The 15,842-nt window shown below is 31.0% G+C and overlaps 1 protein-coding gene across 1 annotated transcript in view; it reads right to left on the bottom strand.

The window, feature by feature from the left end:
* Positions 1 to 15,842, bottom strand: part of LOC114085178 (cadherin-related family member 4-like) — a 93,288-nt gene that overhangs the window by 14,459 nt on the left and 62,987 nt on the right. The window contains exons 16-17 of the mRNA XM_071613501.1: positions 6,508 to 6,649; positions 6,048 to 6,301 (exon numbers count right to left, since the gene is read on the bottom strand). Coding sequence (XP_071469602.1) covers positions 6,048 to 6,301; positions 6,508 to 6,649 — 396 coding nt within the window. The remainder of the gene's footprint in view (positions 1 to 6,047; positions 6,302 to 6,507; positions 6,650 to 15,842) is intronic.

Here is a 15,842-nt window from a genome sequence, read left to right on the forward strand (position 1 = left end):
ACTGTTTCTACATTTAAGATGAAATGATTTCCTCCTATTTTTCTTTTTAAGTGTCAGGTATTATTTTACCAATTCTAGTGTCAAGAAGAGGCTGACAAATGTCAATATATTTAATGAATATTCCACATAGTTTTTTTTTTCTTAAGCTATGTGTTAGTGGCTTATCTTGCAGTGTTTACACTAATGGAAATATATTTTGCTTATGGAAAAGTTTTTACCAATTCAAATGTAGTTGATAAACCCATTTTTAATTGGGGTTTCATAATCCAGGTTCCATGAATGGATTTCACAAGCTGTAAAGTGTAATATAAAGTTGTGTACACACATATATGTGGGCAATGTACTGCAGTGAGGGACTATAGTTTTCATCAGATTCTGCAACAGTTCATGAACCCCCACCTCTACCAATTAAGAGCTATCACATACCTTTCTTATAACATATGGCATGAGTCTTTTGACTTATCAAGTACCATAGTTGGCACTGTAAAATATACAAAGGTCTTTATGGAATGCTTTCAGCAAATTGTAGTATATGAGATACCCTATTCTTTTTCAAGAACCTACAAGAAATTTTTGTTGAAAAGTTTGTCCTCCAGCTGAAGATGTCTTCTATAATATTTATAATACAATTGATCCATTTTTAATTACTTTGAGCTTTTAATCATCAGGCCTTTCTCTAAAATTTACAAGCACGCACTATTAGAAATCTGGTTTAAGAATGTTCTATTTTTGTAAGGGGCTTTTATAGTTATATTTTAAAAGCAGATAAATTTCTGGTGGTGTTCTTTAACCACTTAGAAATGTTTTTATGTTTTCATATCTAATTCAACATTCTAAATTGAAAGATATGCCTTGTAATAATCGTAATAAAACAGTCTATAACTTTAATGACTAAATTTTAAGAGAAATTCTTTTTCCCATGATATATTATAAAAGTACACATTATAATACACCAATTTCAAACAAAATAAGATGGTAAATTCCATTGCTAATGTATATGTGAGATGTAGCATTCATTTCAACATGAAAGTCTTATTTCAAGGCTTAAGTCTGGATTATTAAAACAAGGCTATCTGTGTTCATGTACTCCATCCACCAATATTCCCTTCATGTTTTCTTCATCCTCATTCAAACATCATAAACATATAGAAATATCTGATCTTGCCATCCTTATCTTGTACTCCCTCTTTATCTCCTCCCTGATTGGAAAATAAAGTCCACCTCTCTTAGATTGCTATGCAGATGTTTTCAAGTTTTTGCCTTTACAGTGCCGCCCATTTGCTGAATAAGAATGTTTATTATTTAGACCAAGTTAGATATTCTATTATTTATACCTGCAAAGCTTTTCTCCAACTTATTCAAATTTGTATACCAACAGGCAGACCAAGATTCAACTATATAGTTGGTAAATAGACAGGTGGAGACATAAATGATAATTTTATTACATTCCAAATTATAAATAATAGCTAATCAGTAATAGATTTAATAAGCTTTTAGACATATTAGATGTTTAGAAAACTATCTTAAAATATGTAGGTGTGCTTCTGTGTCTGTTTACTCACTCTCAAGCAGGTGGAAGTTATAACCTACTTTGGTATCATTTCTCCTTCCTGCACAATGGTCAAGTTGAACTATAGACTTTCTAAGGTTTCTTCTGGTCTGGTAATACTTTTTGCAAGAGAAGCACATATATGTCCCTGCAGAGATGTATGCATTATATAAGTACACACATAAACATTAAAGCTCATATGGCTTATGGAGGAAAGCATTTATTCCTTGGAAATAAATTCATAAGTCACAGGTTGGTAATCATTTCCAGACAGCCTTAATTGGTCTGCCTCTTTTAGTAAGCCTAATGTACTTTGCCAAAGGAAGTGTATGGATTACAGTTCCACTTAGCTCAACTACAAATTTAAAACTCCTTTCACATTTTGCTGAAGAATTTATTTATGTTTTATTACAATGCCTTTTGCTTTGCTAGATTTTGCCTTCTTAATCAGGAATTTGGATGGTGGAAATTCATGTGTTAATGTAAGTTAAGATATTTCCCCCCGTAGCAGTACAGGCTAAAATAATCTCTCCCAAAGGAGTAAGATCCAGCGCAGAAGATTGACTCATAATAGGGAGTTAAGGTTCATGTTCAGCCCGAAATAAAAACAATATATTTTAACCCTTTGGAATGTTCTTCTAACATCTTACAATATCACCAACAATATAACTGGATTTCAGGAAAATTTTACTTGACTTATAAAATTGTTTGAACACATATTTGTTGAGTGTGAAAGAAAGTTCCATGATCAATTATACTGGCCTAGGCAGAAAGACTGAGAACTAATTTAGTGATGACCAGAAGACTATTCATGTTTAAAAGCATAAATTATAGAGTTTGACTATATAAGAGGTGTGACAAAAAGCTCTAAAGTAGATAACAGAGTTTTAATGAATAAGAGAGTACTTAATTTATGAGGTATATTTGGAGAACAATTTACCACATAAAACAGTAATAGTTTAACAAAGTACATAAGCCATCATATTATTTCCCTTTCTGTCATTTTAAAACTATCTTGTGATATCTAAAATGTATATGACAGTTCAAAAAACATAGTAACTCACCAGATACACATCACACAATTTAATGACCACAAATTGTGCCGGATTTAATTTTTACTTTTACTTACTCCTTCCCACTTCTGATTATCCTGGAGCAAACATCAGATTTCCCATTATTTCATTCTTAAAAAAGATGTTCTTACTTTGAAGGTACTTAATATTCTAAAAATTTTATCACTAGATTTTTAAAAAAAAAAATTTGGTCCTGAAAAAGCCTTTTCTATCCCAAAATTATTATGATAGTCTCTTATATTCTTTCTAATGTTTAGTTATTTTATTTAGTTTTGTCATTTAAATTTACAATTCATTTGGACTTGATTTAGGCAGAGGATTATTCCTACTTTGTATATACCCATACCGATCATCCAATATAACTTTGTGAATCTATCATTCTTTTATCATTGCTCTGTAGTGCATACATACATCAAATGTCCACATGAACTTGTACAAAATTTGATAATAATTAGGCTGTAAGATAAGTCTTAAAATATTTTCAATGGATTGAAATCTGTCTAAAATTATCTCTGATCTTAAATATTATATTTAATTAGATATGCATAGTGGTGCATATCTATAATCCCAGCAACTCAGGAAGCAGAGGCAGGATGATCACAAGTTCAAGGCCAGCCTCTAAAAGTTAGTGAGACCCTGTATAAAAGTAAAAAAAGGCTTCCCCTGTAGCTCAGTGGTGGAGTGCTAGAAGTTCAACGCCCAGTTTCACAAGTAAATGAATAAATAAAATAAGTAAATAAATAAGTGATAAATAAAATATAACTAGAAAATGTCTCGTATCTTTAGAAGTTAAGAAAATAGGAATATTTAAAAATGAATGAATGAAAAGACTACATAATAAAACTGAGATATATCAAAACCATATATAAAAGCCATAAACATACTCTTAAATACACATTTATTCAGTATAGAATACTAGGTTGGCAGTTACTTTGCAACTTGAACATTTTCATTTTTTCTGGCTTCCCATTGTAAAGTTATCTGTTACGTAGACACTCTTTTGACGGAAATCTCTTTTTCTTGATAGATTTTCATATTCATGTTATATTTGACTTTATGCAGCTTTTCTGTGTGTGTTTAAATATAGATTTCTTTTTGTTTTTCCTATTAGTTTTGAAAAACAATTAGACACTGTGCTGACTTTTGTATTTCAAATCAAAATAAACTAACTGTTCTTCTCATGTTTATGTCCTTGCCTTTTTCTAGTATTTTTTATCACTTTTTTCTTCAAACATCATGCTGAACAGTTTCTTCTGATGTGTCTTCAGTTCTTCATGGACTCTTAAGCTATTTATAATTAGCTATTAAGTGAATTTATTATCATAATTTCATGTATTAAGTTCCTAGATATATTTGATCTGTTTTTAAATATTCTATGTTATATTTACAGTCTCCAATACCCTGGTCAGATTTCAAGCTTGGTTTATGGTTCTTGAACTTAATAAACATAATTATTTATGGTTTGTGTTTGATAATCCATCGCTACATTTGTGTTTCTACATTTATGTTTGTATTACTTCTTGGTTTTAATTTACCTGGCTCTGTTCAATCCTGTGGTATATCCACAGGATTCAAAAGTTGTTAGAAGTAATTGGAAGCATAGAATATTGTTACTTTCCCACAGAGATCATTTTAATTTGCTTATTTTAGGCATATGAGAGAATTAACAGTTCTATGCCATTTTTATCCAATTTACTTTCTTTTTACCAAGGATATTAAAACTTGTATTATAATGATTTTGCATAACTAATACAAAATTTCTTGACATGAAGTCAAGAAATGGAAGAAATTTGCTCAAAAAAGGCTTTTTTAATTCCAGTGTCTCTCTTTGGGTTAACTGAGTTATGTAGAGACCATCATACTAAAGTTAGTGAGGACATGGACATGAATGCCTAGTTGACTGCTTTAAACCCCTCCTATCTGAAATCAAAAAGACCAATTCTATTGCATAATTGATTTTTCTCTTTATTTGCATTTTAAAGATTACCAAACAGGGAGCATTTGTCTTTCCTTCTTTGAAATGGTTATAACTTCCTGTCATTGATATTTGTACTTCTCAGCTTTACAGTCAAGACATCCTATGTTTAATAGTTTACATGTTTATCATGGGCTTCCTTTTTCTTTACTACTGAGATATATCCTCAGCCCTTTTTATTCTGGCAATACTACCTTCACTACCTTCTCAACATTTCCCAGAATACATATTTTTCCCAGGGTAATCCAATTTTTTTTCTTCTCTTTACATTAACACAAACACACACACACACACACACACACACACACACACACGGACTCTCTCTCTCTCTCTCTCTCTCTCTCTCTCTCTCTCTCATCTGTTCGGCAAGAACTACATCATAATTTTTGTCCTCTCTTTGTGAAGAACTCATGGCTTCCTAGAGCAAAAAGCCTATTTTCAATTTCAAAGTTAAATAACATTGTACTATAATTTGTATCATTTAAAACTGTGTATTCTTTATATAAATTGTTCTAAACATGTTAGGGACTAAATGATGTGTTCCCTCAAACTATACACATTGAAATCCTAACCCTCAATATAACCATATGGGGAGGTAAGGTCTTTATATATGATTAGGTTATGAGTGTGACACTCTATTAAATAGCATTAGTACACTTACAAAAGAGACCTCAAAGGTCTCTAACTCTCCACCACATGAGGACATAATGAGAAGTTGGATATCTATGAACCTAGGAATGGACTTAGCAGACCTTGAATTGGCCATTGTGTTAATTTTGGGTTTCCATGCTTACAGAATGGTAGGTCATGAATGTTCATTGTTTCAGCTACTCAGTCTATGGTATTTTCGTTGCTCGAACTAAGACAAAGTATATGTCTTGTCTCTAGTGAGACTATGTTTTTCAAGAAAACAAGTTATCAGATATTTTCAGAAACCTATTATGGTGCTTTGTTTATAACTGTTCTGAGTATTAACTTAAATAAAGAAAAGTACACTATATTTAGAATCTACAAAATTACTAAGTATCCTAAACTAAATGGCATAAAGGCCTGCAAAAATTATTAACGTTGATATATTTATTTTTTTAAGAGAGAGAGAGAGAGAGAGAATTTTTAATATTTATTTTTTAGTTTTCGGCGGACACAACATCTTTGTTTGTATGTGGTGCTGAGGATCTAACTCGGGCCGCACGCACGCCAGGCGAGCGCACTACCGCTTGAGCCACATCTCCAGCCCCAATATATTTACTTTAATTCAAACTTAATAGTTAACAGCTACAATGATTTATCCTTATTTTGATGATGAGAATTCAGCAGAACTAAAGTAATTTTCATTTATGTCTTTCATTGCGAAAACATCAGGATAATCCTGTGAGAGTACCCAAGCACTTTCTATGTTTATGACTAACTCAGACTACTTTAGAATTGCAGTTTATCACTAGATGCTTACTGTAGTTGTGGATGTTTTTGTGGAAGAAGTTGGCTGTGCTGTGGTCCAGGGAAGCACATGAATTATGACTGTGGTAGTAGCTGACAGCTGACGAGCTTTATTCCCACCTAATTCATCAGTGACTTCAATAAGCAACTGGAAAGTCACTGGGTCTTGAATCCCTTGAAATACATCATACTGGAAATTCTGCCTGATGACCAGAGAAGGAGGATCAACACCCAGTCTCCGAAGTGTGAACTGATTATTTGTATTTCCTGAAAATGATGAGGTAATAAAACAGACAAAAAACTACATTATGTATTATTGTTTCTACAGTTTAAGTTTTTATTTAAAAGTATTCCCCAATTTGTTTCAGCTACTACTACAGTTCCCTAATTTGTTTCCAACAGTTACAAAATATCTCACATGGGTATCTTATAAAATAGCAAAGAAGTGATGTATTTGCAATAATCTGTCTTACCTCCTACAATCGAATAGCTCAGATGTTCCTTTGGAGAATCTTTGTCTGAACAGTTGAGGTGAACAAAAGGAGCCTTAACAATGGAGTAAATCCGAGTTTCCAAATGTGGTGGATTGCATACAGGAGGCTCATCATTTATATTCTATAATACAAGGATATTATCTATTTCAGATTATCTCAAAAGAATTGGCGTATTTAATCAATTATTTACTTAAATTTTATAGTACACTAGTTTTGCTTTCAACAATGTTGTTTGCGCACACTTTTACAAATCATCTTAATTATGTTATATTAGAAGAATATATTTTAATGTTTTACCATAAAACTTTTTTGTTTGGAGTTTCCCAGCAGTGAATTCCATATTTTACTTAATAAGTGTCTATTTCATATGTAATATTGCTAGGACAGGTACTCATACTATTTATTATATTTTTAAATTTTAAAAATAGATTGAAAGCTCAATGTGATCTACAGTAATCATTTCCCTTTATTGCAGACATATGTGTCAAAAAGTTTCCTGAGTAATGTTTAAAACGGGGTAATCTCTACCTAAGAAGAAGCACATTTCACTCCTGGAGAGTTTTACTTGCTGGAAACACTGACTTTTGTTTATCTCAAGTATGATTTTTTTTTCTATAAATTCATCCAATTTGTTGTTTTTCAGAAATTTATGATCTAGTATAAAATGTGACTTACATTTCAAACAAATGGATGATTTCAGCAATTAGATTGGCAAGGGAATTTTATTATCTTTAGGAATGTTTGAATCTCAGAATTCTAAGATTCTTTGACTATCATCAGGATACAAACTAATAAGCTACTTGCCATCATCTCCCTTTTCTTTCTCAACTATAGAAGACATTGTTAATCTATTAAAGTAACAGCTTCGTTGATATCTTTCATCGCCAAAACATAAGGATAAGCACTTTCTGTTTGTGATTAAATCAGACTGCATTAGAATTATGTTTTCTCACAAAGTAATTACTATAGTAATTACTATAGTTATTGCTCCTGAAGAATATAGATAGTCTGAGAGGTATTTCCAAAGTACTGTAACACAATGGAATGTGAAATGAAACCACTTTATGTCTGTGATTTGGGAAAATGAAGTGCCTAAATCAACTTGTACATTCCTTATTCCCCTTACTAATATTTCTTGAAGTATTATTACACTTTTTACTTCATGCTAATAAGTTCACACATTTTTTTTTGCCACACTAACCTATTTATATATTCACTTAAAAAAATCTCTGTTCCTTATGAGACATTCTGAACAGTGTAAGTTAATTGAAAGAGGACATTTTTCATCATATAAATGATAGTTGCCGCAGTCCGGCTGCAGCAAAATAACCGGGGGGGGTGACGAATAACTTGTGTACGTTGATACAGCAGGAGTGGGAGCCCTTTATTGCAGGACAGGAGCAGTATTTATACATTCCACACAGCTTATCTAATTAACATAAACTAGATACATCAGTCAACCAATAAGGAATCTCCACACTTAATGGCTTGTTTTTGTTACTTCTCAAACCACTCCCTCTGGCATTTTGCCAGGCACCATCCAGACTTGTTTATGAACTCTAACATTCCCCTGGCAAAATGCCAGGTGTTATTTTGACTTGTTTGCAGACTCTAACAGATAGTCCCTTATAGGTACTCCTATGCTCTTCTAGTCTAGGCAACTGTTTTTTTTTTGTGTGTGTGTGTTTTATAACTTCTTCTTAATTTACCTTAAATATTAACAAAATTTCAATCTCTTTTCCCTCACTAATCAAATTTTATTTTTAATATAGACCTAATGTAATTTAAACATTTTGAATGAAATGTTGCTTATAAAGTATTTAAAAACCTAATATAGGGATCTATGATTCTCTATCAAATGAAAATTGCCCAGTATCCAATTTAATTATTATTATTTTTCATTTTAATATAAAGGGAAAATATATACAAAATGTAGGAGAAAATGCCTGTGTAAAACTAGATATAGAATGGGTATTGGAGGCATAAGCCAAAACACATTGAAGAATAGTAATTGATAGATATAGTAAGATATAGGTGGGATTCTATTAGGCTTAAAATTAATTTCTTCTCATTATTATCTGTTATTGTAAGTTCTTATATGCTGTTTTGTCCTTGTCATATTGTAAGTTTCAGAAAAACTCTTTTCCTTTAGGAGTTAATTTCATGTTAATATTCAGATAATTAAAATATACTATTTATACCAAGGACTCTCATGGGCAATAATGCTGTTCTTTACTTATCCATCACTAGGACATTGATCTTTCTTTTATGTAACAAGTGCCTACTCACCTAATCAGGAGCAAACTTTCCCAGTTTATCAGGAAATATATGATCTGGAACAAGTTGTTCATGTAGTTCTCTTGTTTTGGAGAGTGAAATCCCTAAATTATGTTGTGGATAATTTCCACAGAAGGTACAGATCTGTTTTCCTCTCCACCCCACTCCCCCACACACCCATATCAAGTGGTTAAGATTCTATGATGGCAAAAAAAGATCAAGCTAGTTTAAATCAAAACTGGATTTTGACAGAGTTCCTTGCTTTTCTATATCTGTTCAATGTGTTACTTCACAGAAAATTTATTTTGTCATCTAGTTACCATTGGACTTATTCATTCATTCACCTTTTCCTCTCTCTTCAATTGATTTATTTGTGAAATAAAATAGATAGACCAGACTACTAACAATGGTTGTTTGAATATTCCGTAGCTCTTTCACAAACAATGTATACAAAAGTATATTACTTAGTTTTGAAGTGTCTTACTCTAAAAAGTTATATATAAAAGGCACTTATAGAATCTCCATACTGCTTTCCATATTGGCTGCACCAATTTGCAGTCCCACCAGCAGTGTATGAGTGTACCTTTATCCCCACATCCTCGCCAACACTTCTTGTTGCTTGTGTTTGTAATAACTTCCATTCTGACTTGAGTGAGATCTAATCTTAGAGTAGTTTTGATTTATATTTCTCTAATTGCTAATGATGATGAACATTTTTTCATATATTTATTGATTGATTGTATATCATCATCTGAGAAGTGTCTGTTCAGGTCCTTGTCCCATTTATTGATTGGGTTATTTGTTTTTTGTTTTTTTTTTTTGTTTGTTTGTTTTTGGTGTTTAACTTTTTGAGTTCTTTATATACCCTTGAGATTAGTGCTCTCTCTGATACGTGAGGTGTAAAGATTTGCTCCCAAGATGTAGGCTCTCTATTCACCTCAGAGATTGTTTCTTTTGCTGAGAAGAAACTTTTAAATTTGAATCCATCCCATTTATTTGAAAATTGGGAATGGAACCACCATTTGACCCAGCTATCCCTCTCTTCAGTCTATACCCAAAGGACTTAAAAATAGCATACTACAGGGACACAGCCACATCAGTGTTTATAGCAGCACAATTCACAACTGCTAAATTGTGGAACCAACCTAGATGCCCTTCAGTAGATGAATGGATAAAAAAATGTGGTATTTATACACAATGAAATATTACTCAGCAATAAAATAGAATAAAATCATGGAATTTGGAGGTAAATGGATGGAGCTGGAGGAGATAATGCTAAGTGAAGTTAGCCAATTCCAAAAAACCAAATGCCAAATGTTTTCTCTGATGTAAGGAGACTGATTCCTAGTGGGGTAAGGAGAGGGAGCATGGGAGGAATAGACAAACTCTAGATAGAGCAAAGGTGTTGGAGAGGAAGGGAGGGGGCATGGGGTTAGAAATTATGGTGGAATGTGATGGTCATCGTTATCCAAAGTACATGTATGAAGACATGAATTGTTGTGAATATACTTTGTATACAACCAGAGATATGAAAAATTGTGCTCTATCTGTGTAATATGAATTGTAATTCATTCCACTGTCATATATAAATTTAAAAAATAATTTTTAAAAAGGAAGTTATGGCCCCTAAGTTCTTTGTTAAGGAGGTTCTAGCAGTGTACCATCACTGGAAGGACAATGTGAATGGAAGGTACAACCAGAACTGTGTAAGAATAAGCACTTTACAGTTACAAGGATGAGAATTAAATGGGAGGGTCATGACTTCATGGAGTTGGACTTACTTGTGAATTGTATGCTAAAGCTTGTTACCTTCAAAAATTAAGTTCTTTAATGAGGAATTAATTAACAAGTCTAGATAGAGGAAACATATTGCTAAAAAGGAGGGAGAATACAGGCAAACAAATATTCCTCAGAGGGAAATTGTATAAAGGCTTTCAAAAAAAAACCATTTCTATTATAATTTTTGGCTCTTATTTATTGATAGCTTCCAAATTCATCTTGTGACCTAATTTTCTAAAGCTGTAATTTTCAACAATCTTTTTGATATCTCTATTATATTTTTGAACTCTGGGAACACGTTGGAAAGATAAATTCATCCTTTTCCAATATTGTTTTGACCAGCCTTTAAGCTAGTCCTTAAATTAAGCACAGGGAGACCCTGCCAACCTTGAATCATCAGTTCCTTTTTTCTGAGGTGCTGTTTTTATGGTTTGGGATTTAATATATTATTCCAGAGTTGCTTGCCAGAATTAATTTTGGCAAAAGACCATCATTTCCTTGACTAACTAGATCTCCAATTACAGTATAACAAAGCATATTCATGTCTCTAAGTGTTCTCAATTAAAATATTAGAAGTATAACTAGTTCATGGAAATTTGTTCAATACAAAGTCCAAAGAAAAACTAAGGTTTTACTTGTTATGTGTGATGAAAATTTAAACCTATTAAACTCCTAGAATGTTCATACTCTGTAATTTTATTACATATATTTATTAGCTAAATTTAAATAACTAAAAACAAACTTAGCTAATATATCTGGGAAGTTCATTCAAACCTGTTCCCAATTAAAGAGAAATAAATTGACTTAAGATTATCTTTAACTAACAGGAAAAGACATTTTCAATTTCTGTCTTGTTGCACACTAATCTAAGGTTTTAATAAAGAAACCAAAGCCATCTGTGTTTTTTTTTCTAAATTAATAAACCATTATTATTAGTGTAGGAATTAAAAATTTAAAATATAGTTATAATTTTAATTTTATATTCTGGAGATAGAACGGATTTTCTTTAAAGGTAGAAAGTGTATTGATTCTTAAACTACAAATAAGTTACATTCATGGACAATTTGGGCAGCTATGAACCATTTCCTTGTATAAATTATAGTTAAATAAAAAATACTAAATGGAAACTTAATAAAGTTAACCCAATTTCTGATAATAATTTGCTATGCTAACATTGGCACTGTACACTGATTCTTATTATAAAAAGCAGAGTAGTACAAAAACAAATAATAAAACAAAATTAAGTCTGTAAGAGGATATTAGGGGATTAGTTATAAGTTGATAGGGCATTCTCTCACAAAAATGTTTAGAGAAGGTGTGAGTCTAATATCTAGTTGAAAATGACTGTCAATTATTTGCCTGAATCTTCAGTGCCTGCAGAAAATTCATGAGCAAACAAATGGACTTTCCTATTGCCTACTGTGTTTGGAAGATCTTGGTTCTTACAAACTGGCAAACTAAATAATAATAATATCCAGGGAATGGCAAAGGTTTTTGAATATAGTATTCTACAAATATGTAGAATATTACATCACATGCTAGTTTGTGATGAATTCTTGAAGTTTATATTTTCATCAATCCCTACACGTTTGCTCATAACAAAAAAAAATGGAATTCTGAATTTACCAATGATGCAAGATGACTTGCATATGTTCTAATACATAAAATGATTAATTCTATTGAAGAATCACACTGTATTTCATGTTATTTTAATTATATTTTGCATGAAACCTCTCAAGATCAAGTTTGTATTCAAAACAATAGTTACACCCTATGAACATTACAGTCATTTTTATATTTGTATACTACTTAATAATATAAATGATTCTTCAAAATTTTGGTTAAAATACACATTACTGCCTTCATTCTTGTTGAAATCATTAAGCTGGGCAACTTCTGTTATTTACATTGATATATATTCATTTTAACTAGAACATTAATAATCAAAATCACTCTGTGACATAGTAGATAAACTAAATGTGGTTGTCACTATTTGGTGAAACAGAACTGGGAAGCACAGAATAGAAAAACTGGGTGCCATACCATGTGTTCGTGTTCAACTGCAGAAGCCCCAGTGATAACAGTTGGAAAATACTTTCTAATAAAGGAAGAGGGTCAATACAGTTCATATGTGCATGTTTGGCACAATCTCACAGAAATATATGTGGCTTGTTGGCATTATAAATAATCAAAAGAAAATCATCTTCAAAATTAGGATTTAAATATACATTCATTAAGTTTAAAAATCAATGCATATGTAATTATTAGTTAATGCAAACCCAAATTATTTCATTGACTTTGAAAGTTAGAAGAAATTTAGCTATCTGTATTAGAAGTCATCAGCAGCTCTACACAGAAAAATTCCTGGTGGGCTTTTAAAACATAGCTACTCAAAATCCAATGCCTCATATCTTCTCCCCATTAAATTAATATTCATGCTCTGGTATCTTTAGTTTTCTCACTTGTTTTTAACGTGTGTATGTTCATATATGAATTTACATACATATCTATATATATAATATACTACATTTAGATTTTGATAAATGTATTTTTATATTTATATTTATGCAAATACAATATTATATCTTTGAATGTATTACTATATATAGTCTATATATTTGTATATTTATAGCTGTTTATATACATGTAATTTTATATATATATTCATAATCATGTGTGTGTGTGTATATATATATATATATATATATAATATATATATATATATATATACATACATACAGAGAGAGAGAAAAACAGTGAAACAGAGATACAGACACTGAAAGAAAGAAGACATGGATACCCCACGACATAAATACTAATTGGGAAAAAAAATTAATTCTATATTTTTATGAAAATAGACAATGAGTGAAGGAGAGACTTTTGTATAAAAGTGATAGAGTTGCTTTCTCTTGTTTCAAAACAATCCTTTGCAATCCAGGACACTCCTTTACACTTATACTTGTAGCTGAGGATACATGTGATATCTGAAAAGAGGATAAACCGTAATTTGGACAGAAAGGAGACACTAAAATGCAACTTTGGTATAGTGGTACACAAAAAATTAAGCTAATTCATAAACTCCCAGCCTGGACAAAAACAATGTGATTGTGTTTGTGTAGCATGATCTCTGCCAAATGAACACTTTAAATTTGAATATAATTACTATGTTATATTTGCATATAATTGTACATATAAATATTCATATAGGGCTAGTTATTAACAAAATCATGTCTTTATATACTTTTTAGATATTTGTTCTAAAAACTGTAAGAAAACACTATTACATGATATTAGTGTCTAATGCCAAGGATTATCCTCATCCCAAACTCTGAGACAAAATATTTATGTATTAAAAACTTGGAAAATAAGTGTGCTAAATCAATCATCACAGACTTTCAGAAAACAGGGACATAACAGTTTAAAAAGAATTCTTACCAGAAGCAAATGAACTATATAGTGAAGAAATTCACCTCAAGTCATTATAAATGGCTAATGTACACACACTCAAAATCCTATTAATAATTATAATTGTTTTGATTTTATTAAAAATAAGAATAAATCCAACTGTCAGTTAATTCAGGGTCCATTTATGTAATTTGAGTGGGAGAATCAAGCCAAAGATCATTCAGTCTACTGTCTTAAAACTGATTTAGAATTACCTGGAATTCTTAAAATTTAAAGACACCCAGTTTCCCAAGGATTCTAATTTCCTTAGTCTTTATGGTTCCAAGAATTTCTATTTTGAGCAAGCCATTCATGTGATTATGATGTGCTCAAATGTATGAGATTAGTGATTCACTGAATTATGCAATAAATTCTAGAAAATAATGGTTGGAAATTTGAGGAAAATTATAAGAGTTTGAGATTCAAAATGATAGGTAAATATTCCTAAAAATTTTCCCAATTATATTTTAGATTTGTGGCTTTTTTCTATTTTATTTTACATGTGTGTACTTTGTTCCTTGTAAACTGACAAATTTCTAATAAAAATTATATTTTGTGAGTGTTTTGTCATTTTTTCTAGCACTACTGTGGATGACTTACAATATCTGATATAAGAATAAATTTTTTCATTAATAATCTAAATCAGTAAAAGTTATAATAACAGTACTTCATATAACATCTTTCACTTAATTTAAATGAAATTTCACGACAACTCTAAAATGAGTGATTTACTGTCCTCATAAATATATTCTTGTGTATAAGTTTATTCCCAAGAATTTGAGTTCCAATTCTTGCTATGTTTAATGGGAACTAAAGATTTTATTTGTGTGGTAAAATGTTTAGTTAACCTAAACTTTTACATAAATCATCTGGAACTTGCACTGAAATAGCTCCAAAATATCTCTAAAATAACCTCTAAAAATCTCAAATAGAAATTCAGGAAAAAATGATGATGCTTATTCAGGCAAAATTAAAATAAAAGTGGTAGATAATTCTTAAATTGTTTTTATAAAAATACCAAAATTTTACCTCGGAATATTCTTACATGCTTTGACTGTGTATACTAGTAATTTCCAAGTAGCAAGTTGCAGCAGAATCACTGTCAAGTATTTATTAAGTTTAAGTAATAAAAAATCTATTTGAGAATTTGATTTTGGTAGTAGTTAGACTGGTTGTTCTGAAGGACTCTACTGCTACAAGTAAATCCTAAATTTAAAAGTCATGATTAATACATTCAATGAATCTAAAAATTTGATATTGTATAGTCAGGAAAAAAGAGAGAGAAGGGAATTGGAACTCAAATTTACAAGTAATTGCTAAAGATGACCAGTGACTATACTGTCACTTACATCCTAAAACTTTTTTTTTTTTTTTTGTGGCATGTAAGGCTCTTTTTTTTAATTGATTTTATTTCTAAACTACATGACAGCAGAATGCATTGCAATTCTTATAACACATATAAAGCAAAATTTTTCATATCTCTGTTTGTATATAAAGTATGTTCACACCAATTCATGTCTTCACACATGTACTTTGAATAATGATGTCCATCACATTCCACATTATTCACATTCACATTATTGCTAACCCCATGCCCCCTCCCTTCCCCTCCAACACCTCTGCCCTATCTAGAGTTCCTCTATTCCTCTCATGCTCCCCCTCCCTACTCCAGTATGAATCAGACTTCTTATATCAGAGAAAACATTCGGCATTTGATTTTTGGGATTGGCTAATTTCACTTAGCATTATCTTCTCCAACTTCATCCATTTACCTGCAAATCCCATGATTTTATTCTCTTTTATTGCTGAGTAAT

The sequence above is a fragment of the Marmota flaviventris genome, chromosome 1 (genome assembly GCF_047511675.1).
Source record: "Marmota flaviventris isolate mMarFla1 chromosome 1, mMarFla1.hap1, whole genome shotgun sequence".
NCBI lineage: Eukaryota > Metazoa > Chordata > Mammalia > Rodentia > Sciuridae > Marmota > Marmota flaviventris.